Source organism: Hyalella azteca, unplaced genomic scaffold, assembly GCF_000764305.2.
Source record: "Hyalella azteca isolate HAZT.00-mixed unplaced genomic scaffold, Hazt_2.0.2 contig12151, whole genome shotgun sequence".
In the NCBI taxonomy this organism is placed as follows: Eukaryota; Metazoa; Arthropoda; class Malacostraca; order Amphipoda; family Hyalellidae; genus Hyalella; species Hyalella azteca.
The window spans coordinates 55,733-81,916 of record NW_025942115.1 but is presented as its reverse complement, the minus strand read 5'-3'; the positions used below and the strand labels follow the sequence as shown (position 1 = coordinate 81,916).

At 36.8% G+C, this 26,184-nt stretch overlaps 3 protein-coding genes across 3 annotated transcripts; 1 reads left to right on the top strand and 2 right to left on the bottom strand.

The window, feature by feature from the left end:
• Nucleotides 1–2,364: 2,364 nt before the first annotated feature.
• On the bottom strand, nucleotides 2,365–5,678 carry LOC108676640 (skin secretory protein xP2). The gene is made up of 3 exons (XM_018164756.2): nucleotides 5,601–5,678; nucleotides 4,446–4,576; nucleotides 2,365–3,964 (listed from the first exon to the last, which is right to left on the bottom strand). Exons 2-3 carry the CDS (start codon nucleotides 4,573–4,575, stop codon nucleotides 2,646–2,648), a joined length of 1,449 nt encoding a protein of 482 aa, XP_018020245.1. The 5' UTR covers nucleotide 4,576; nucleotides 5,601–5,678; the 3' UTR covers nucleotides 2,365–2,645.
• A 1,416-nt stretch (nucleotides 5,679–7,094) lies between these two features.
• Nucleotides 7,095–9,479, bottom strand: LOC108676631 (glycine-rich protein 23). The gene is made up of 3 exons (XM_018164747.2): nucleotides 9,401–9,479; nucleotides 9,006–9,122; nucleotides 7,095–8,154 (listed from the first exon to the last, which is right to left on the bottom strand). The coding sequence occupies exons 2-3, from the start codon at nucleotides 9,118–9,120 to the stop codon at nucleotides 7,862–7,864; spliced, it is 408 nt and encodes a 135-aa protein (XP_018020236.1). The 5' UTR covers nucleotides 9,121–9,122; nucleotides 9,401–9,479; the 3' UTR covers nucleotides 7,095–7,861.
• A 4,517-nt stretch (nucleotides 9,480–13,996) lies between these two features.
• Nucleotides 13,997–25,291, top strand: LOC108676628. The gene is made up of 8 exons (XM_047883148.1): nucleotides 13,997–14,012; nucleotides 16,137–16,339; nucleotides 18,139–18,274; nucleotides 20,812–20,945; nucleotides 21,551–21,650; nucleotides 22,521–22,606; nucleotides 23,256–23,415; nucleotides 25,206–25,291. Exons 1-8 carry the CDS (start codon nucleotides 13,997–13,999, stop codon nucleotides 25,289–25,291), a joined length of 921 nt encoding a protein of 306 aa, XP_047739104.1.
• The last annotated feature ends 893 nt before the right edge of the window (nucleotides 25,292–26,184 follow it).

Genomic DNA, 26,184 nt, shown 5'->3' with positions numbered 1-26,184 from the left:
TTTGTTTATGAATAAAGAAAAAGTGTCACACGCAAGACCAACGATCAGATCAAATCTGCTCTCATACTGTAAACTCAATGGACCTCGATAATGTAAATTTAAATACCCAAAGCTAGTAGTTCACGTGATAACTTGTCACGTTACCTGCCTGAGAACCTAACCTCCAATTAGAAGCGGTCACGCCTGAGTCATGCTTCGGTTATCGCTCACGCTCTTATTCTGCAATCTGCTTATCCATGGTAAGTTATTCCATTGATGTATTCTCTTTTTATGCTAACTAAAAAATAAAATAGTCGGATATTTACGTCAAAATTATAAATGCTCATCTCGGCTCAATTTAATTCAATTTGGCAGGAAGATTTAATTCAAACTCGTCAATTATTTTACTGCTTTCACTGCTCTATTACTGACTCATAACCATTGCTTAAATTATCAGATGCTCATAAAAGATTGAAGATCAGAAACGATATTGATAAAAAAATACCCGGTTGCTTGTGAGTCAGGAACCGCAATTGTTTTCCAAATGTAACATGTGTGGTAAACGGATTTTTGTATAGAATTGGTCACTTTAGAACATAGACGTGCTAAATTGACTAAAATATTACGGCGTACGTGACGTGAACCTAACTTAATAGACAATTTGCAGCAGAGGGAACTTTACGGGCACGCTGAGGGCTAAGAATCTAAACAAAATCAATATTGTGATCGAAGGTTACTGTACGACAAACAACAGCGCACACTCAGTGTACGAAAAACAACAGCGCACACATACAGTACGACAAGAAGCAGTGCACACTTACCGTACGACAAACAACAGCTCACATTAACAATAATAATAAACAATAACTAAACACTGAAAAATTCGAATGAACGACTTTCCATCGTTCACATTACGGCAGAAGAAACATTTCGATCGGAATATTTATTTGCGGAATGGCTGAATGTTTGAAATACCTTGTCTTCTGATAAGCATGCGTCGTGCTACAACGTGTGCACTTCTGAATTTCCTGCTGTGCAGAGGAGACTTCCACAAAGCCAAGAATGCAACGTCAAACAAGAAACGAACAAGAGAAAGCCTAATATTACTCCCCTGCAAAAAATACTTTTTGTTTAGAGCGAATCGCTCGCTCTAACGTTTGTCCCGTCGGGCCTCTGGCTGCACTTACCTCAGCGAAATCATATCTGCACTTCCTAGCATTCAGAACTGCTTACTTTAAAAGGAAGTTTGTTTCATCTCATAAAATTTGAGTTTACTTACACATCCTGAAATAAGGCAAACTTCGCATTATTTTGATCACTGCAGTGACTTTCGATTCTTCGATAGCTCTTAGCATTTTAGTTCCCGAAGTTTCTATTTGAAATTTGCAAATGTCATTTGCAATAAGAATGAAGTTTCGAGTGACTTTCAAAAAATAAATGGACGATTTAGGTACTGTCTTTCAAAAATTTTATTCCAAATGAATATTTTAAGTATAAGAATTGGTTCTCTACTACCATTGTAATATCAAGCAAATTGTTGAGATGAAAGGGGTTTTTTAGTGTACGTAATTTTGGGAGATTCTTTTAGGTGAGTTTTTAGCGCTTACTGAAAATTTCAGAAACGGAACATATTTAACACTTCTAAATGAATTACAATTTCATGATAACTTCAACATTTTCAAGTTTGAAGCTCAGCTAATGACAAATGGAAAGTATGAATTTGCATTCATTCAATAAAAATTTCGAGCAAGCAAATAGACATTCACCCACATAGTTGTGATAGAAGTACTGTTTATGAAAGTCAATGGCAATTTACAAAGAAGCAATGGCCCAATTTCCGATTGTCAAATAATAAATTCATGCGTACTATATGTAATTACCGTTAGAAGACAATGAGTGTAGGATTGAATTAGGCGAATTAGTTTAATTTGGCTATTAAAATGGGGAAAAAATATCTATATGGTTAGAAGAAAAAGTAATTAATTGTCATCAAAAATCTATCATACATTGAAGAACTTAGTTTTATTTGTTTTTGCGATGTAAGGTTTCTAATATATATTGTACAGTGCGATATTGTTAGAAGGCAGACACCTAAATATGTATAGTAGCAATAAAATAAAAAATAATTTGTTAGTAATACATTCTTCTATTAATAGAATATACATAGTACTCATGAAAAAAATCCTACCGAATTTCAATAAGGGTTTTAAATTGGTGTTCTTATGCAGTTGAATGAGGACCTGAGTCTTTCATCGATCAATATATACTATTTACGCAACTGTATATATCTGTATATATAAATATAATATATGTAATATCTGCAACTGGATTTTTAGTTTTCAAATCGCTCCGCAGTGCAAGATGAACGCATAATAAAAAATATCACCCGATTTTAATTTGTAATGTATTAAAATTACAAAATCCAATATAATCTTCAATTACATTGTTCTGAATATAATTCCATCCTTCCTCGAAAAATTCCTAAGTAAAAATAATGCAGTAAATTGAGTATATATCCGAGTATAAAATATCTGGCTACACACAATAAGCAGGCGAAATATGTTAAATGCTCAATCATTTCCTTGGGAGTTAAATGGTGATGTATTACAAAATAGGTGGCGTATTATTGTTGGCAATGCGTTTATTTCGTCGAGAACTTCACAGACTTAACCAAAGAATTTCTTAATTTTATTCTTGATCCTCTGGAAGAAATGGACTTTTTCCTCCTCTTCGGAGGATTCATCACTTCCTATACGAGGATTTATAATGCCCTCCCCAAATGGATTGGTTTCATCACCATTGTCTTCTCGCCCTCTGCCAGAATTTGCCCCTTTGCCCGGGAAAAATATATTCTTGTCCTCCTGCTGGTCATCCTCGTTACTCTCAATACTGTTGATCGCTTGATCAGGAAACGGGGCTACTCCAGGCTGTGGTCCATCGTTCTGGTTGATGCCGGTCGCTTGATCAGGAAACGGGGCTACTTCAGGCTGTGCTCCATCATTCTGGTTGATGCCGGTCGCTTGATCAGGTAACGGGGCTACTTCAGGCTGTTGTCCATCATTCTGGTTGATGCCGGTCGCTTGATCAGGAAACGGGGCTACTCCAGGCTGTGCTCCATCGTTCTGGTTGATGCCGGTTGCTTGATCAGGAAACGGGGCTACTCCAGGCTGTCGTCCATCGTTCTGGTTGATGCCGGTCGCTTGATCAGGAAACGGGGCTACTTCAGGCTGTGCTCCATCATTCTGGTTGATGCCGGTCGCTTGATCAGGTAACGGGGCTACTTCAGGCTGTTGTCCATCATTCTGGTTGATGCCGGTCGCTTGATCAGGAAACGGGGCTACTCCAGGCTGTGGTCCATCGTTCTGGTTGATGCCGGTCGCTTGACCAGGAAACGGGGCTACTTCAGGCTGTGCTCCATCATTCTGGTTGATGCCGGTCGTTTGATCAGGAAACGAGGCTACTCCAGGCTGTGGTCCATCGTTCTGGTTGATGCCGGTCGCTTGATCATGAAACGGGGCTACTTCAGACTGTGTTCCATCGTTCCAACTCGTGTTTGTCGCTTGATCAGGAAGTTCCGAGACTTCAGGGAGAGGTTTGGGCTTTACAGCTACACCTGAGGATTCTGCTTCTGCTGGCACTTCGATACCTGGTTTCGAGTTGGGAGAGACTCGTCCAGGCGGCAGAGGCTGGACTGGCTGTGGGACTGGTTGTTGAGTCTGAGGAGGTTCAGGACGACTGTCTTTTGATGGCGATTGGTTAGCATCGACTCCAGACTGACCCTTAGGATATCCAGGAGCAGGCAAACGATGTCCACCATAGAAGAATCCGACGTTTCCTGAACCGGATCCAGCTACGGAGCCGGTTCCACTACCGAACAAGTTGACACCGTAGCTGCTTTGGCCGTCACCATGGTTCTTTGAAAAGCCAATGCCAAACTTGCCTCCTAAATTTGTTGACAGACTCCCTCCAAAATTTCCGCCCAAACCTGCAATGAAAAAATAAGGGTAAGAGATTGCGTGTGCCTCATGTAAAAACAACCTTGTCCGAATTTTTCGTTAACAGCTTTTTAATTATAGGAAAATGAGGATTTACTGTAAAATACGAGCACCATTCACGTAATGAAGAAGCGGTGAACCTTCCATAATTGCTAATTAGTGCCAATCTGACAAGCCTCTGTTTTCGCAGCATCTTCTTTTTCACATTCTTAAAATCCTCACTCAATTAACATAAATATATATTTTGCACAGCGCAAGTTTAGTACAGTTGTGCACTGTACTAACTATTTTTTAGTGAAGCAATGAAATAAAACTACATGCAGAGCCATACAGCCATGTACAAAACATTCATAAAATCCAACTTCTAACGGATTAAATTCAAAAAATTTCATACATTTTGATATAGATTAAATTCAACTTCTTAACCATACTAACAGAATAAATTAAAGGAAATATTATTCATTTTGTGACCTGCAAAGGATCCCCATGACCCGTACTCCTCCGACGACCCCCAGCCTGGCCGCGCTTGCCCCCCTGGGAGCAGCGCCAGCACGGCGGTGAACACGGCTACACGCGACCACATTGTCCTGTCGCGTCTCATTCTTTGTAGGGGAAAGATAAAAAAATGTTGTTCTGCGACAAATCAAATCAGCATTTCACTGTTTCTAGTATATAAAATTTTATTTCAAGGCCCAGTACAATAAACGAGTTACGTTATTTCATTATTATGTGTCATTTATTTGTAAATTCACAGCTAATTACAATTAGTTCATGCATGGGGCGTAGAAAATTCGATCGAAGCGATACATTTTAGTCAAAGATAATTCAACGATGACTTATGTGTAAAAAGTTGCAGATAAAACTTCAGTCTAAGCCTAATTTTGTTGGTATGATTGTTTTTTTTTGCAATGAATTATTGAGATAAATTTCAGCATATCATTTCAGTTTAAAAAATTTGAGATTACACTTCTGATGAATAATAGTTAACGTGTACATTATCAGCGGAAAATAAAAATTTTAAAAATCCTCAGCATCAAATTATCATCGCACATGTTATCAGCAAATATCTTAATCTCTATTTGCTATCATTTCAAAGTAAGATTGGGAGGATTTTTAGACTAATGAGCTTTAACACCAAATAATCACGCTGTAGCGACTTCATAATTGTCTTTAATATAAGTCATTGATAATTTTCAGTTATAACAAGGAGCTTGAAAAAATTGCGTTGGCTCAAGTTTTATTCTTAAGGCGCGAGTATTATTAAAAGACTTGACCTGTGAGCTTAATGGGTAACGTTTGTACTGAACGAGTAATGTTTTTACTGAACGGGTGACGTTTGTACAAAATGGGTGATGTTTGTACTAAACGATTGGTGTTTGTACCGACGGGATGATGTTTATACCGAACTGGAGATGTTTGTACTGAACGTGCGACGTTTGTTCTAAACGGGTGACGTTTATACTGAACGTTTGACGTTTATACAGAACAAGTGACGTTTGTGCTAAACGGGTGATATTTTTAGTGAAAAGATAATGTTGCGCTCAATGATTAATGTTTGCTCTAAATGGGTGATGTTAGCATTGAAGTTGCGACGTCTGTGCAGAACGGGTGTTGTTTTCACAGTACCTGCCCAGTAGTCGATGAGTCGTGATGTTGGTCACGAATGAGTTAAGCCTCGGACAGAGGCTACGGATGCTTTGAGTCACCCTAGCGGATGAGGGTATCGTGAAGATGGAAAAACCTATATACCATATATACGTATATCCGACCGGATATTCTGCATTATTGACATCACTCGCTTTTCTGCTGCACGTAGTAATAAAAATATGAGTAACGATGTACTTATTCATGTAGGAATTAGTCAGTAGCCTTAGCTGATGCTGCCTTATAACTTACTAAACTAAATTTTCAAATAATTTCTTCAAAAACAGATCTGTGAGATTAAACTCAAAATGAGAATAACTTATCAAACGGAAGTAAAGAAGCCATTGACTATTTCATAGAAATTTTAAGAAAGCAGATTAGAAAACAGTTTAAAGTTGTAATAAATAGAAAAAAATAGTTACAAAGATTATTTGATTATTAATGAAAACTTGAGGATGATACTTCACAAATGGTCCGGACGAGATTACCAACAAATACCAAGTTTTTCAAACAAATTGTAATTGCGTACATCCAAAACTGTCAGGCTAGCACGGTGTTGCTCGCGCTCGATAACCCATAAAATTTCAAAATCCCGTTATCCCGAATCTCGAATATACGAATAAATCTCACGTATCTTTTTTAGAAAAAAAACTTCATACAAATATTTTGCATGTTACTTCCATGTGAGAATCGTTTCGAATTATGAAAATGAACCTTTTCGCTCTCCAAATTAAATTATGTGTATGAATTTAAAACGTAAATTTTTCTTTAAGAACATTTTGCCAAATTTTGCACTGACTTGCAATACTCCTAATAAGAATGAATTTTCAGGTTCATTTAATATTCCGACACGATATGTATTCTAAATACGTGCCCGAACAGCCCCTGTGTAGAATATCCCGACACGATAAGTATCCTGGATGCGCACTCGAACAGCCCCTATGTAGAATTTTTCGACACGATAAGTATCCTGGATACTAGCCCGAACAGTCCCTATAAATAGAATATCCCGACACGATAAGTATCCTTGATGCTCACCCGAACAGCCACTATGTTGAATATTTCGAAACGATAAGTATCCTGGATACTAGCCCGAACAGTCCCTATGTATAGAATATCCCGACACGATAAGTATCCTTGATACGCACCCGAACAGACCCTACCTGTATACTGTATACGGTGCCAGGCTTCAAAAACACAAACTACGACATATTTAGATAATAGCAATGAACTATTAAGAATAATATGGTTACAACGGCAGTAGCCAAATGTCAGTTGTAAAGGGCTGTCATTTCGGCATGATTTCGTTCCATTTCACGAGATTCAAATATTTTGTTTCAGATATTTTTAAGGAGATCTTATGCATAGCTAACACTGCAGGTAATATGAAATTAAATATTCATTAAATTATATTCAAACGTGATTTGATGCAAAATATTCTTCTGCTAAAAAATTTCACAAATTTCTAAGCGATTGAATGAACCGATAACTTCTCGGAATTTCTATATGAAATGCAAAAATTGCCTAAATTAAGCCACTATAATGATGTTAACATATGACCTATTATGAAACAATATTAGTCTAAATTTCTCAAAACATTAAACTATTATAAAATATTCGACTAAATTCATGTCCTATCGAAGTTTTAAACCTACTTTAGATTAAAGTTCTTTTCAGCCAAATTTTTTTTTACCTTATATTTGATTATAACATTTTAATTCAAATGTCTGTCCGTAGATGCTCTGGCGGTCAATTTATTCGCAAAGGTCAAAAATTCAAGAAATTATTCCTCATTATATTATTAAATTCGGTGTTTCTATTTATTTATGAAGTAAATTTTTCCGTTCATTTTCATTGCTCGGCTCGTACATTATAACTTTGCCATCTTCAAATCGGTCAAACTGAAAGAAAATTGATTTTGAAATTCAATTTTTTGAGCTATACGAAATGAATAGTAAACTTGATGTTGCAGGCCTATGGGTTTGAATGAACCATACATAAATTTATTCATCATCTATGTTTACATAAGAAATTACTCAAAAAACTGTATCATTTTTGGCATTTCATGCAAAAGGAATTCGAGCCAATTGTCAAAACCGAATTACCGATGATTTTTAATTTTCTAGTCACTGTTGATACTTTTCATTTCTAAATAATTTTATTTTTATAATATCTCTTGAATCTTTATGCCAAGCGTACTAATATGGCATTACTTCTTTGAACAATTGGACATGACATCATCTCTACCCAGCAAAACCGCCATGCAAGGCCGGGAAACCGAATTGTCCACCGTAGCCTTGAGGTCCTCCGAAGCCAGGGACGCCGAAGGTGCCCAGAGCGTTGCGGTAACCTCCACGGTAGACGCCCAGGTTCAAGGCACCTTGTCCGTTGAAGGAAGCTGATTCGCTTCCAAAGAGGTTCACTCCGTGCTGACCACCACCACTTCCACCGGGTCCTCCGTGTCCCGAGTAGACTCCTACACCCACGTTGCTACCTAAGGTTCCTGAACCGCCTAGGTTTAGACTGCCTCCGAGGCCTGTGCATGAGAATTTAGCATTAACTATGGTTCAGCTAATAACTTTATTATCGTAGAATTAAATATTTCTTAGAAATTAACTCACGTGAAATCAAAACTCTTCGAAAAGAGCCAGCACTATAAAAATAATGCATTTGTTTGAAATGTCGAGGGCTTACATGCAACATGACGAGATTTTTATTTTAAAATGACCATGTCATAAAGTCCAGCGTCCTTGAACCAGTTATTTCAATGATTTACATTACGTGAGAAAAACAGCGTATATTTTGAAAAAAGTATTTAATATTTAAAACTTGTTAAATTTTGTGTGAATGTGATTTTCTATGTGTAAAAGCTAATGCTACAAATAAACAGGTGCTAATCCAGCACGTATCCAAAACACAAATCGAAAATCGAGCCCATATCCACAACACATATTAAAGTGAGACCTGTAAAACCGATATTTCAACTTTCATTTTTAGTGATGGAATAATGGGGCATTACATTTCAAGAGGATAGAGGTGCAATAATTATTTTATTTGTTTATTTATTTTTATTCGGTAAACCACATTTTGGTCCTTAAAATAACGTTTTCCTCTCATTTTCGAAATGAAATTAAAATTCTGAGTGAAATGCTGATTTGAACGAATAATTTTCTTAATAACACAACTTTTCTAAAAATTAGCAATAAGAATCGTGGTAACGGGATTGAAAGCAACGAAAATGCGAATTCCGGACTCTTCAAATCACGTTGTGTGAGCTACTGGACGTTATGCGACGAGCCGCTATCATAAGGTAAGGATCAGTTTAAAAAATATAATTAAAGCGAGGTACGTATTTATTTAGAATTAGTCACCGAATTGTCAACATACCTGAAAAGGACCCCCAGGAGCCATACTGCTGGTTGTTGTCCTGGCCTTGTGGCCTGGCGACCACCAAACTCAACTGCAGCGCCACCACGACCAGCATCCCGCACTGCTTCAACATTCCTGTGAATTGAAGACTGCAGGTTATTTTTACGATAAAATAATACATGATAGTCAATATTACAATACTTTTGCCAAACATAATTATCCTCATACTTATTCTCCAGAAGGATATATTCAAGTTTAACATTTTTTGCAACATGCACAAGCTGTATACATCTTATCTATTTCATTTCAGGCATAATGTTCACACATGGTATATGTCAGTTTAAACTCTGTACTGAAATATATTCCCATAGGTTTATTAGTATTTCACAGTCCCACACGGGAAAAACGGTAACCTGTATATATATTATAAAATTTGAAGTGCAAGGCGGTTGAAGTAGCACGCGATTGGCTTCAGTTTAGCCGTCAACTGATGAGCTGAGTTAGTGCAAATGCATGTTGAAAGGGCAGGCAGGATGTGCTTAGAACCTTTGTGTCACCAACTGTGACAAACAGGATGGTATTCCGAGCCCTACCCTTCCGAAAGGATAATTTGAGAAAAGGAGCGAGCCATGCATGACTTGTTTGTTGTTCAGCGTATCCGTTTGGTTTGTCATGTAATGTTGAAATCATCGTCCCGATTACTTTTCCCGTGACCTCATCTAACCAATTCATTGTTTTAATTAGTTTTAATATCTTAGTTAACTTTTTTTGGAATTCTTCCGTCTGCGCGCAACGATGGAAGTTTAATTCAATTATTAATTTGAATAATGACATACGTCAAATTACATGATCTATATTATTTAAATTTCATTTAATGTTCTAGAAAAACTAAGCTAATTTGCATTAATAGCAAATTTGTAAATTTGTAATAGAAGCAAACTCATAACAAATATTTTTAACAGAAGCTAAATTAGGAAAATGTAAACTATCAGCTACAAAAAGTAACAATGTTTTCATGTAGTTTATTGAATCTCTACCATTTTAATATATTCCAGGGTATTTTTCCAGACAATGAAATTAATAATTTAAAATTATTTATTAATTTCCATTTTTCCTTCACTTCTGTTAGTTTTCTCAAAGCAGCTATACGGTATGTACGTTTTTTAATAAATAACCAATAGTCATTTCATCTCACCCGCTTTCTGGAGAGATTGCATTAAAATTTGATGTCTTTTCCAGCAATGAAAATTCAGATTTTCCGCTTCCACCAAAAATAAGTGCGTAAATACATACCATGCATGAAGCGGCTGTGTCTTATCAGCAACTGGCTTGTGCAGCTGCAGAGGTGCGGGCCACGCTTGTGTTGGTCCAGTGCTTCAATATCTGATCGCTTACACTCGAGCGTCGTAAAGAGTTACATGTAAACACAAGCTGCCGCTGCTCCAGTCGGAGATGTCTCGTTGAGGACGAGCAGTCGTTTTTCATGGTATTTCGTGGAAATGATATTTTATAGCCGATAAATATTTTAGTCTTGGATGGTTTTGTGAAATTTTTACTCTGCATCATTGGCTTAACATTTCACTTTAAATTAACTCAAAAATACAATATTAAAAAATATAACTCAGTGCTCACTGCAGTGAGTGACAGAGAGCGCATTTTCTCGTCGACGAAAACTTGAGGTCACGGACAGACGGACGGACAGACAGACAGACAGACGGACATGGCGAGCACAATAGTGCATTTTTTCCATAAATGGGAAAATGCGCTAAAACACTAAATCCTATTAAAATCTGCCAATAGGAATAAAAAAAGAATGAATAACATTGTTTAAGTTCCTTAATTATTATCATTGATTTTTTTACCGCTCATGCAAATTTTTATTTCGTCAACCACAATGCTTCTTTAAGGATAGTAAACTAAAGAACAAACCGTTGTTTTAATTCGTTATCCCATATCACTTGTTCATTTTATATTGAACCTGTATTGCTGGTATTGATCAGAATTAAGCGAAGTAAATTTTATGCTCCGGTACATAAACTTGATCCGAAAGAATTTTCAATTTTTCATCGAATAAGCGTATTTCTGGATGAATCACCATAATTTGACGACCATTTGAACGAGATTAATAATTAAAGTACCACATTAAATTCAATTGAAATCATCTTTCTTCGATATTAATACTCTTTGAAAAGACTAACAATTAGGTTTTGTATAACGTGGGTATTTTACATTCAAAGTATCTGCGCGTCCAAAGTATCAATAAAAGTATTCATGTAACAAATCACCAGTATTTTCTCACTAATATCCTAATTTTATGGTTCCACAGCATGAGAGGCAGGGAGGTGCGATGGTAATGACCGCATGGTCGGGTAGCCGAATAAAGTACTCGTGTCTTTGATGGTGTGACACGTTCTTCATCTCTTCTGAACACGCGAGCCCAGCCAAATAATGTAGTAATTTAATCCATGTAATGAATTCCACCGGGAGCACACACAAGGAGGACTCGAAAGTCACGGCACAGTAATCAAGTTCTTGCATATTATTCATGCTTTATTACTTGCGCCTGCTTATGTCTGGGTGAGCGATTTATTGATTTGATTGTAGGTGAGCGGTTGTCATAGATTGAATAACAAACTGATTGACTTTCTCGGTTCAACTTACAGCATTTTTGTTCGGCTGTTCAAGCGTTCTGCATGACTTGTACGTTTAATGAACATGATGGGTAAAAATTTCCATGCGTTATGTAGTTGTGTTCGAAATAATTTATTTTGAGAGTTCAATGAATTTGGATTTTGTGCGACGCAAACCTCGCGCCAGGAAGTAGTAAGCGAATGTCGCTTATGACTGCAGCTGACGAGTCGAAGCATATCGCTGCGTCGACTTAGCTAACGCGTGAGAGAGGAGAGAAAAGTAAGAAAAAAAACTTCTATCCAGATCCAACCATTGAAAAAAATCCAACTTTCAGTGCGAAATTGCCGGCGCTTCACACTATAATAGCGTTACTTGAATATTTCTTACTTAATTACATTGCAAATAATTAATTTTACTTTGAATTTATTATCTTTAACTTGCAACCATGTTCACTTCTCATTTTTATAACGATAGCATAACTTAAGGTCGGGCTATCGTTTTGCCCGACTCAAAAATGCACTGCAGTTCAATTAGCCAGAAATATTTGACAAGCCTACGATTATATTTCCTGATTCCCAAATTATACTAGTGGAGAAATTGAATGTTGTTATACTTATTTAAGGCACATACTTGTTGTTCATGTTAGCAAATTTTGTTTAATATTTTCAGTAATTGTTACTTCTACACGCCAATATTTCGCTTGTTTAGCGTTCCAAATTCCGAGTATAAACTTGATTCAATAATGTAATCATCGATCGATGGTATCGAACAAATTTGCGAAAAACCCTTTCATCCAGTTCTGTTATTTTGATGGAGGGTAATGAATTGCTATTTTTTCGTGTTATATGAATATTTTACTATCTTCATTTTTCAGAGGAGCTTATGAATAGAAAACTCATTTAAAAGAAAAAAAAATCACTTGAATTATCCAAGAAGCCATTAGTCATTTGTCATGTATACCTGGTAAATTAAATTTCAAAGCTAACGTTTTGAAAGACCGATCAGAAGAATGCATTTTACAACAACGCAGACTCGGTCATGCCACGCCGGAGTTATCGGAGGCTTAATTTTTCGGTGGGCTGGCATTGCATTTCAATCAGGAACGCGCACACGGTTGTTATTCCGACTCATTTGAACTGCGCCGCCTCGACGATATTTCACGCTCGGTAGCGGCGCATCGCGTCGCGGCGCGCATGCAATCAGAGATGACGCGTAGGTTCGAATTCCGAATCAGCCATACGAATATATTCGTGCATTAACGCTGTAACGTGATTTGAAATATCAAAAATATGTGTCATACGTGCTATGGTGCAGATATTTTTGTATAAATTAATGCGACTCGACAGTGGGATAGAGCATGCTGGCTGGACCTAATTGAGTTTGATTTGCATTCACTTCTCATTAACGGAAGGAGTCTAGTTAAAAGGTTCAGCCTGGTAATTTAAGAAGACAAGTGTATAACAGCCGTATAATAATCCTACTACGAATTTAACGAATGACGCCACCTATTTAACAGTTAACAGCATTTTTTACGATGTTAAGTTTAAGGTTTGAAAGAAATGCCTTATATTTCAAATGGGAATTTATTGCAGTCATGAAACGCATTCTGTTCTATCAAAGTCCTCAGAATTCTGCCAACGCCTTCTTCTCCAACGCTGCCACTACGAACTCATGATCACATTTTCGCTTGACAGATTCGTGGCGTTGCAAGCATGAGATCGAGATTTCAATCTTCTCAGTCCAGGTCGCCTGCGTCATAAAATATCCCGGAAATTCTGGCAATTTCTTGTATAATTATTTCAAAGTGGTAATTGATTACTATTTTTTAATTGCTTATACGAAATGAACACTCGATTTTATAAAATTAAAACTCATATTCCACTTTTTCCATTTTCCACTTCTGTTGAATTCTTTCATGCATTCAGATTCATACAACACTGCCACGGAATACTGTTTACTTAACCATTTAACGATTAGAAAGATTTCGTTTTACCGAGGACCAGTTTCCGTCATTTACTTCCGAACCTTAACGCAATACCATAAATAACACCGTATTTACACGCGGTAGGCGCTGCTATTAAACCGACATTCTTCAATAAGACCGCTATAATACTGGCTGAAACTACGTTTTGCCACGTTCGTAAATTTTCGTAATAAGTATTGCAATTTATAAAACTCAAATTAAGTGATCTTGAAAATATTCTTTGCATATATTTTTTAGGCTTAAGTAGAGACAAAACGCTGAAATCGACGAGCTCATTAAATAAACATTTGAATCAAACTCGTCAATACGTCTAAAGGATCTACAGCTAGTGTATGTTAATGAACCATAAAAAATGCTTGTAATAACACGCGATTATGAACAATCATTTATCATCATGCAGCTCATCCCAGGTGATGTGACGTTCGTTGCAGGATCGCTAGACATGCCGAACACTACTGAATTATTGACAACTTCAGTGGTTAATTGATGAGGAACAATTAATATATTATGATGTTGATGATGCAAATTTTGGTTTAAAGTTCAGGTCCGATTTACATTCGCGCCCACTTTTGAATTGTTCAGAAGAGTTCTGAGGTTTTGAGTCCCTCAAATCATAGATTTTTGACCAGCAAGTTAATAGTGAATTTTTGATGCTCAGGGGCGTGGCACAGATGATTGAACACTTAATAATTATATTTATTTGTAATATCTGATTAGATTCGAATCTTGTTTTACATGACAAATTTATTTCCTTACCTATATTGTTACTTGTACATACAACTTTATCCTGAAATGAACTGTAACTGTTCAAAACGATGAAAGTTCTGATCACTCTTTAATTTCTCTTTATTACACAGATTTTTTCCTATCAATTTGGTGCAATATTTAGTCGATCACGTTTAAGTTCAGTATAACCATGAGAAACTTGATTTCGTGGTTTCGAACACATTGAAATTAGGTGGCTCGCGACAGAAGGTTCCGACTGTTGGAATATTTGTGATCCAAGAACATTGCGAACATTAGTGAGCCATGAAGAAAGCATGAGATACGATGTTTGCGTGAGAGTGTTAGGATATTTGGTACCACTTGAGACCAAATGAAACACTTAACTACTATACTGATGCTTGGTGCTGAATCCGATACGTTATATTTATTTAAATATCCAAGCGTCAGAAACATTATTTTCATGAAAATAACAGAAGTTTTCGAGGCGATCCTTGGTGATGTCAGATTATCGAATTCCGGTCGTCGATAAAGAGGAGCATCGCGGGACCAAAACTCCTACACAACACTTAGATTGCATTCCTAGGCCTCGTCATCTCGGTATTCAGTTACCGCCTGCACTGCGCCAAATATTTCCTGCGCTTCTAAGGCCTGTAAACATATTCGTCAATGTAATATAAAGCATTCAAGTCTTTCTTATGCAGGGATTCATCCTGAGTGATGTTGGAGCGTCGTCTCTACCAGAATAAAGCGATAGTGTAAAATTCTACTTTAAATTTATACAAAATCTTGGAATATCAATGAACTAGGAAGGGAATTCGATTATATCTTATTTTTTTACAACACTTCTCTTTAACTTCACTTCTTGTTGTTTGTTTGTTTCTTTGTTTGTTTGTTTGTCTGCCACAAATCTTATAATCAATATTTAACACACTTCTACGTGTCCAATCGATCTGAAATTTTGCACACTTACGTAAAGTTGCAGACAACGAAGGCAATGCATGAATCAATTGACAGAATAAATAATTTTGAAAACAAAAATTATATATTAAAAAATTTTGAAAAATTACTTTTTTGATTTTCGAAAATAAAATGAGAAATTCATTGTACATCTTTAACATTGGAGACACTGGATTCTTTAGAAGTGTTGTCTTTAAAAAGTAATTTTTAAACGTATTTATTTCTGTTTAAAGTTCAACTATATTTTTGCAGAAATCCCAATAATTAGTGGAGCACCTCGAATTCTTTCACGGCATTAGCGAAATATTATTTCTAATATCGTATTGCGTCTCCCGGGAAAATTCCTCATTACCGGGAAAACAAATTATTCTCAGTGGTGTTTATGCAAACACTTCTTCCTTGAATTGAACAAATAATCAGCGACTATACTACTTTGTTAAAATATCTTGATATCCTCATCAAGTTCACTAGTTGTGGACATATGAACGATTCTCAAATAATTCAAATCCACCTGTTTTTTTAATGACCCGAAAACTTTGCTTCCAGATTCGATGAGGTGGTGAATTTGATCCATTGGCGAATTTTAGCGCTAGACGTCACGATATTTCCTGACGTTTGATTAACCAGCTAGTTCCACAATTTTCATGTTGAAAATGCAGGAAATAAGTGAAGATTACCTAGTCTAAGAATATCCATTCTCTACAAGGCAGAAGTGAACATAAATTAAAAATCAGATTTCTCATTAAAAAAATAGAAGTAGGTCGTTAACAATAATAAGTTCATTTTTGAAATTATCAGTTGAAGGTTCATATAATGCGACACTAATGCGCACAATCTACCCCCACCGACAGGTGAATGCATCAAGTGGACGCTATTCAGTGTGCCGTCGTGGGTGAAACTCGGCGAAGGCGCCTCGCTGACTTGCAAGTTTGACCTGGAGGGGCAAAACTTGTACGCTGTCAAGTGGTACAAAGATGGTCGTGAGATCTACCGCTATGTGCCAGCAGAGAAGCTCACTCAGCAGGACTTTCCCATGGCTGGTGTTAACATTGACGTGAGTTAAATGGCTTTAAAACTAAAGTAATTGAAGGGAAATTTCTGTTATATATTAATTGATCAATTGGTGCACAAAATAGTGTCCTACATTCGGTCAACTCTAGTGATGGAAAAAATTGTGGCGGAAAGCATCCCGTTATTGTTGAATTTAATAGGATTTCGCAAATTAGACTGATTTTCATTTGGGTCTATTAGGTCAAGCCAAGTCACGTTTCATTTACGTGAAGTATAATAATTTGTAAATCTCAATTATTTTCAATATATTTGAGATATACAAATTTTCAGTTCATATTCTATATACGAAATCGATTATTAGACGAAATAAGTTGAATATTACAAAAATGAGTTCAATTTTTTCCCTGTTCAATGAGCCTTCAGCAGTTTTCAAATTAGAAGCTCCATCCTATTAACATTCATCTTGCTAATTCCATGCAGAATTTAGAGCACAATTATTTCAACATTTGATAGTTATCCTTTTTATTATCAACTGCCTGCGTATATCGGAGGAACCTTTTTAATTCCTGGAGCTCTGGCACTCCTCATAAGCAGAATCCAATGCCTCCGCAAGCCTGGAACTTTTTTAATAAATACATCTAAGTTTGGTGGTCGCAGTGTCGCAGAACTGAATACACATGAACTCTCCCCGCCTCAAAATATTGCAGTCCCCCCTATACTCTCCCTCCATTCTTCGGTTTGCTAAAATTAGTACAACGATCCTGTTGCTCTGACAAAGAAACTGCAGTTGCATCGAGTTTTGGTCAAAGTATCAACATTCATCTTTATCAAAATTCTTGAATGAGATAGAAAACTTGATGGAATGTGTCAGACATTTATAGGTTTTGAAAAGCGTTAGAAAGGATATTCGCTTATGTACTTCCCTTTCTAATAGAAATTAAATTTGTAGAAATGGAGGCACATTAACACATTTTCTGGCACGTATATCATTTCAATGGAGTTATTTTTAATTATTTAGAGTTGATTATTACTATTAAGTTAAATTCTGAAATGAAGAAAGGTTCGCCACAGCAAGACACACACAAGCAAAGCGAGAAGCTGTGGGGAGATTTGTTGCCGGTCTCACGCCGCTTGACGGCGATGGCACAGCGAGACATTGCCTGGATCAGAGCGAAACCTGTACTTCGCAGGAGGGTCTGTGCGCGCTGCCACGATCTGCTGAACATTCAACTTGCCTGCATGCACTGCCACGAACTGCTGAACATTCGGCTTGCCTGTATGCACTGTCACGAACGCCTGAACATTATTCGTCTTGCTTACGAGTACTGCCACGAACGGCAGAACATTCGGCTTACCTGCATAAATTGCAACGAACGACTGAACATTCGGCTAGCCTATATGCACTACCACGAACGCCTGAACATTATTCGTCTTGCTTGCGAGTACTGCCACGAACAGCTGAACATTCGGCTTGCATGCGTGCACTGCCACGACCTGATGAGCATTCGGCTTGCCTCCGTGCATTGTCACTGAACAGACATTCCGTCTGCCTGAATGCATTGCCACTAATCAACAAACAATTGCAAATAAGCAAGTGTGTATTTTCATTCAGCAAAATAACAATTCAACATACGATTTGACTGTAGAGTTCTCTTCTAGGTGCGATAAAAATCACCGTCCTATCTAAACTTGCTTAAGAACACGTTGCGGCCGGCTTCTCGTCTGTGATTGGTGGGTTTAGCTTGAAAAGTCGCCGGTGATTGGCTGACGGAGTCAGGAACTCTTAACAAATTTTATTAGAACGATCCCAAGACTACGTTTCCGCCCGCCTAATTCGTGCAGGTGTCACAGTCTGACAAGGAAGTGGTGCGACTCAGGAACGTGAGCCTCGAGTCGACGGGTCGCTACAAGTGCGAGGTGCTCGCTGAGTCACCGAAATTCATGACGCTCGTCAAGTCTGGCGAGATGCAAGTTGTCGGTGAGTCTACTCATGATAATGAGGAAGTAATTAATTTGTTTCATTAGCTTACATCATATTTAAGGTCAATGATTTAAAACAGAGTTAACTAGGATAATTACGCGGAATTATAAACTCGCATTCATAGATAGAAAGTCATTTCATAAGACGTAAATTTTGCTTGACTGATTCTAGGCAACATTAGAGGTTTGAGTAAACTCTGATGATGAAAAACTTGTAAAACAATTATTTTTACGAGCCATAACTGATTTCAAAGTATATATAAATAGGCTTTGGCGTTGGCTGATTTAATTGTCTTGGTGCATGGCTGATTTAATTGTCTTGGTGCATGGCTGATTTAATTGTCTTGATGCATGGCTGATTTAATTGTCTTGAGATGCATGGCTGATTTAATTGTCTGGGTGCATGACCGATTTAATTGTCTTGATGCATGGCTGATTTAATTGTCTTGATGCATGGCTGATTTAATTGTCTAGATGCATGGCTGATTTAATTGTCTGGGTGCATGACCGATTTAAATGTCTTGATGCATGGCTGATTTAATTCTCTTGGTGCATGGCTGATTTAATTGTCTTGGTGCATGTCTGATTCCTGACAATTTTTTTCTAACTCTCCTTCATGTCATGACAGGGGAAGAATAGCGATAAAAATATTTGTGTTATGATTTCCTTGCGCACTTCTTTCCTTTTAGTGGAACCTAATTAAATTAATATTCTTTAGTATTACATATTCTCTAATATTTCTTATCTATGGATTACGGAGAAAAGATTATCCAAATGAATTATAATTTCTCTCAAGTCATTTTCCATGTGAATATTTTAGATATTCTAATTAATTTAAATAGATTCAGTGCTGGTCAATATTTTAGAAGTAACTGGCATAGCAGCAGTTTTGTGCGTCAGGTGTAGAGATGGTATGCATCTGACGTCCTCTTATTGCTCTTTTAATTACATCCGTCGGACAGTCTTGACGTTTACATTGCTAAAACTGAATTGAAATTACCCGCGTGAGCCAACTTTACGGTTTATGACGGAAATCAGTGTTAGGGTAATTTTTTGTGCATCTTGGTATGTTTGTAATGATGGATTATATGTCAGGAGTCGGTGGTGAAACGATCAAATTCTAAAACGCACGGAACACTCAATATTGATTGATTAATTTTTATTCAATGGGCATAAATTTTGATATATTATGTTTATGTTCGAATACCCATTAGAGGGAAGGAAATCTGCATATGGACTGCTTTGAACATTAGTTTTTTTTCCAAAATCTTCCTTTGCATTTATCTCAGAAATGTTCATTCTTTAGCGGCCCATTTAGCAACATTAGTTAGCGTTGCTCTATGGGCGAGTAAATGTTGATATTTGCAACTCTAATAATATCGCATTCGTTGAGGAAAAATATTGTCAATGACTAACTTTTTTTAAATATTAACTTGTCAGTTAACTTCTGGATGAACAAAGTACGTATTAAACTTGCCGACTTGATCGTACACCCCAACTAAAATATTAAAATTGTTATTTTGTAAAAAATGAAATAGAAAAATCTTTTGTATTATTTTTTGACAATCCAAATTAAGATTGAGTAGAATTTTTCGTGCCCTCATTACTAGGAAGAACTCTGAAGACTGCAACCATGTCGCTGCAACGCGACTTCCTCCTAGCCGTCCAAAGGCGGAGGCAGTAAAATGCAAACGATTTTTTCTGGTGACTGCAACTTTAGCCACTTGAAAGTGTGGAGGGAAGTGCGCATAAAATGCAGATTCTTTCGCTTTTTCCGTACCTCAATAGGCGATGTTGAGAAGTAAGTTTTGCCAGATGACAAATCGTTTGCCAAAGAAAAAATCCCCAGAGTTGATGAAGTATTTTTTGGTTCATGTGTTTTGGGTCCGCGTATCGTCGAGATCTCAACTTGACGTGTAATGAATTTCTTGGTTTTAATGACGATCAGAGAGCGATCTTTCTTCTCACGCATTCTTACAATTTGGGTTTTATATCCACGTTATAACTTGATATGAGCTTCTCTGTGCTATAATACTATGCACTTATGTACTTATAGTGATTTAACTCAATGAGAACTTCGAAAAGTGTATCTTCATAGACGACCTAGCTCTGTGTCGAACTTAGTATTTTAAGTTTATTACAGGATGTAATTTAGTATTAGAACTTTAAACTGTTCTAACCGTGACTAATAATTTTGAGAGATTGGATGCTCCTAAATTGGGACCTGAAATTGTTTCGTTTGATGATAGATAATTCAGTTAAATGCCATTTATCCTCAAAGTTAGGAAGTCTATAAATGCGTAATTAAAATAGAAAATATATTCTATCGAAATACATGTAGTCGTGAGATATATAATTGAAAAAGTAAAATTATTCTTTCGCGAATGACTGCAGTATTAAAGTTTTAAGTTTTTAGTCTCATGTTTTTTACAATTGAATCGAAGAGTAAAATATTTCCTCGAGGAGAAAGGAGAATATTTTCTGAAGTGTATTTATTTCATCTCAATATTTCATTTTTTTGCACTTGCTGCTCAGATCTGCCAGCAGGTCCACCCATTGTGCTGGGGGGACAGTCAGAGTATGAGGACGGAGACCTGGTGAACGTGACGTGCATAACTCTACCGTCCATGCCACCCGCTCAGGTCACTTGGTACATCAACGGGCACGAGGTGTGTGCTACCAACCCTTCATTTCCGGTTGTATTTGTACAAAAAAAACGCTGCCACTGAATCAAATTTCGTTATTTTAATCATTTCTAAAAGACGGTTGTTATTGAAACGAATCTCGTTATTTTAATCACTTCTAAAAGACGGTTGTTAATGAATCGAATCTCGTTATTTTAATCGTTTTCACAAGAGGGTTGTTCCATAGTCGTATCTTGCTTTTTAATATTTTCCACATGATGGTTGTTTCTAAATCTACTCATGTTATCGTAATAATGAAATTTTGTCTGGCCAGGCCACGAAATTGTCCAACAGAGAAATAATATTATTCTTAGCAATCTTTATTCACAATCTTAGCTTTTATTTATTTGTATGCACAACATCATTCATAAACATTATTTAAGTCATGCCATACCAAAATTAGGCTTAAAATAAATGGGCAAGAAGTTTTAACGCAGAAGTGTGATCAGCCTACAAAAGTGATTGCGCGAAGCATTAAAGATATTATAAATATTGGCATGATAATCTTATTAATTTGAAATTATTTGACTGTTGCATTTTATTATAATTGCATATCACGAAAATTTAAATTCTCATTCATTTCATTGCAGGCGCCGAATGACATCCTGTACCCACACTCCACCGCCGCTCCGCTGCCTCAGTCCCCGCAGCATTACCCAAACAACCAATACCCGTTCAACCAATACCCAAGTAATAGGTATCAGGAAAACCATTACATGCATCAGCATCCAGATACCAGTCAAGGAACTTCTGGCCGTGATTGGTATCGTGACCGCAGGTCGAGTCATTCGACTCACAATTTTCGAAATGGAAATTTATCTAATAAAACTTTTGTTAATGAATCCACAGAAGCAAAAAGAGATCCAGCAGCAAACATAAATGGCAGTATAATATATGTGAGGCCTAATAATGACACAACAGAAGCACTTCTCACTTTTAAAATACTCGTTGAAGATGCAGACAAAAATATAACATCAAATGCTTATGTGAACCGAATTAATATTACTTATGAAAAAGAAGGCTTTTCGACAGATTCAAAATTTGTGCACGATTATGAAGGCTTTGATAGTTCAGACATAACTAAATCAAACGAGTCTTATATAGACGAAAAAACTCAAGTATTTTATAAGGTTCCAATAATAGTGAACGATAGTCGAAGCCATGTTAGTTCGAAGTTATACAAATCAAATTTAACAAAATTGAGAATAAAATTGCACCGAAGACGCACAATTACGCGAGTGTCTCGCACGCAAAGAGATTATGACACGTATGGACAACCACGATATGCGACCAGGAAAAACATGGACCCCTTGTATCAATCTGGCTTAGAGTTTTCTAATGAAAAATTCAGTCGGGATAATGATCCATATTCCTTCCCTTCATCTCACTCAACCAGCCTCGCGAAACCTCCCTATCTTATACCTGATTTCGGTGATACCGAACATGAAGAATGTTGTGATACCGAACGTAATAACCATGAACAGAATTCTCACCGTAATAATCATGAGCATAGTTCTCACCGTGAAAATCATGCAAAGGGTTCTCATAATAACAACCTAGCGGGCAACTCTGTCGGAAGCGCCCGGAGCTCCGACCATCTCCAGCAGTCGCAGCCTTCGCTGTCGCACAGCAGACAATCCGTCAAAGTTAGTAGCAATGATTTTGTTGGACGTGCAAGAGTTCAATCATGGCTAAATACAATGAATTTATCTCAACGGTACGTTTCTTGAATCTAACATTTTAATAACCAAGGTATAACTCCCAGGGAATAACAATTGGGTAGTTAATATTGGAATATAGATATTTTTTATTTTGCGTAATTTGATTTTAAAAATCCATTGCATCCTTGATTGACACTTGCAAGTCGTTGATAACCACAGCAACTGTAATTTGTCTCAAAGCGCTAGAACGCATCTGACGAGGCAGCGTCATGTTCAAATTTGACAAACCGTTTTACGGTGATTATCTAAACTGGCGCCCAATTTCATGGTCGATAGAATACAAAAGCTGGCCGCACGCCACGATAAATGCGTAAGATTGATAAGGATTTAGGAGAAAATTAGAAAAAAAGTTAGTTTGCTTTTTATGCATATAAGCAATTTTTGGAAAATGTTTGCCAGTGTTTCCATGTTTTTAAATTCAATGCTGTACTCACTTGAAAACTTGATTCTTATTCCAAGGCTATAACAATTTATTGTGGCTTCATTCTATTGCTCATCACCTTGATTTGGTTGCATAACTCTTAAGTTAATTAATGTACTTAATAACTCACACTCGTGACCGTAACGTTGCCAGGTAACCCTGGCGTTCACGGTGCGCCGGTATCACTTCGACCGTGGCAACATGACGCTGCGATGCGAGGCTCGGGTCTCGGAGCTCTACACGGGGCAGGAGGAGCTACACGCGCGTCGCAAGACCACCATCAGACCTGCACTTTTTGGGGGCAGAACTTCAGGTGTGGTTAGCGGTGTAGTCAAAAGTTATAGTACATTATTGATAAATATTTCGTTTTGAGTTATCTTCATAAGGCTCTTGGCTAAGTTATCGCTCTCTTCGGAGACAGAACTTTAGGTGTGGTACGCGGCTTAAGTACATGTTATGGCAATTCATAAAATTATTATGTTGAGTTAATATTATATTATAATTACTTTCTTTTGATTACGGCTAATGAGCAAGTTTTGCGCCGACTTCGAGCAGCGATAACACAGAGTTGTCGGTCTAGATAGTGCAACCTGCGATTCATGAGCGGTGAAAGCTCGAATTAGCAAGTGGATGAATCATTGACGAATCGAAGCAGGATAGAATTATTAATAGTCGCAAACAGGCAAACGATGAGGCGAGGAAGAAGAAACTTCCACGCAACATGCATAATTTCCCCGTAGGATAAACAAAGGGAATTATTTGTAAATGCCGTTAAGATTATTGCCTTTTGGTCCCTTTGGTTGCATATACACTGTTAACATGGTGTGCGGAAATAAAAAACTTTTAAGTATGCGGAACAGACTTATCAAGCACTTTCGTGTGCCTGATCTAGATTGATGCTCGGTTAACACGTCAAACACGAGTTCATACAAAATCCAGCTTGGGTTAGCTGAACGTTACACTTGACACGGTTACTCTAATGATGCCTTCAACAATCTAATAAAATGATGATCATTGTATAGTCACTCAATCCAACAGGACAGATGTAAGGGTCATTCGTAAATACGTAACTTTCATCCTCTTTAAAAGGTATAACTTACTGCGACTGGAAAAGATCTCTAATTTCCTTTCACCTTGAATTAGGCTTAACTTTCGTCAACATTTGAACATACATAACTTACTTTCATTATCAAAATGTTTAACTTTTTTTCCACCATGAAACGTGTCTAAATTTTTTGTCCCTGTGAACATGTTTTTAATACATGCGCAACTCAGGTACGGTTTCTATTTTCTGCTTGCTTCACGTCCATGTTTTATATTTTCATTTCATAAAAATTCTATTTCAATTGTTACAAGAATTATGACTAATGCTGATAATAAACTTTATAAAGTGAGTCTGTGCGATTTCAAATGCTTATTTTCACTTGAACTAATTTTTAGGTCCATTAGTCAATTTTAAGATTTTCCAGGGACACAGTTAATGTATCATTACTTACGGCTGGCAATAATTCGCTGAGGTGTTCACGCGCTCGAGTTTGAAAGCAGCAGTTACTCTGTCAGGTCGTTTGTCAGCGACCAAAGTCATTTACGGGGACAAACGTCGGCAGTGTCAGCCGTGCGCCAGTCCTTCTATCCGTCCGTTTAGCGTCTGACACGGAAGTATCCTCAATACTGTCAGCCATTGTAAAGTCATGCAGGATCTTTGCTTTTGTGTGTCTGTAAAGTGTCTGTCAAAATATGATTGCTTCTCGAAAATCAAATATAATTAAATTTTTCATATGTTCATTAAATTTTAATTAAAAACATTTTATTTCGGGGTCATTCCTGCCATTGCTGTTTATGTGTCGTTATTACATTTTTAGGAATATGCGACAAAAATGATAATGCAAAATGTTCATGAGCCGAGACTACGTTTTAAAACTTAGACTACTTAGGCAACTTAAATACGTAAAAAATACTTAGATTAGTTTATTTGAGGTATCATTTTTATGTAAGTGCCAATTACATTGAATATATTGAACGGTATCAGAGAAATTTATAGTTGATTATACGTATGGATAATAATGTTCATAATGCACAACGAGACATCTATTTGTCCCTCAGGAGCCTCAAGTACTTCACATGGAATAATGCTGAGCGTCATGCCTGCGATACTATCAGCTTATGCTGTGCTGGACTCCATAGTATGACACAGCAATAGGCACAACCTTCCCCCCAGAATTGCAGTGAAGCATCTCACGATAATAAGTACGGTTTGTCGACTTAACCGCTATATCTCCATTGATTAGAATTCAGAAGTAATTAAAATTCTTTACTCGGTTTGATTTTAAATTGATCGTGCTATAAATGATCGTCAGGCCTTAGAGAATTTCATGCCCGGACCTCGCGGTCAGTGAGGTCAGAAAGGCTTCAACGACATAAATAAAAAATAAACAAAAAGCTACGGCGAGTGTACGATTTTTTTTTTTCACATATGACATGTGAACGTAATTAACATGATCAACTCATATGAAATGCATGCGTAATTAAATTGATCAACATGTATTCATTTATTAAATATCAAAAGTGTCAAATTGAATCCATCGACATGAATTAAATTGGTCTTCTAATGTTATATTCATGCGCAATTATATCGTTCGAATAATACCCATATGCGAGTAATTAAAAATTTAGAATAAATTTTAATTATAATAATTTTGCACCTTCAGGGTCATACTTTCGATCGAGAGCAGAATAAATTACATATAACATAAGAAGCTGAATTCAAACCTCGTTGGCAATAAATCTCATCCCTTGTGTTATTATCGCCTTTCACAAAAATTTTAATTCTCTCTTTAATAAAGCCTCAAATTTCGCAGAGAAATGAAGTTAAATTTTCAATTACAACGTGTCGGTTCTCTACTATCTGTTTTACCCAATAAAAATATTCGAGTCCGTTAGCACACCGTCATCTCTAAATTTCAATTTGCAATATTTTAGCAGCATATATGTTGAAGAAGTTATTGTAGTGAATAAACTGTAACAATTTTGATTTATGGTGTTCAAAATTTTTTTTGCTCATCAAGAATGAATAAAGTAGATT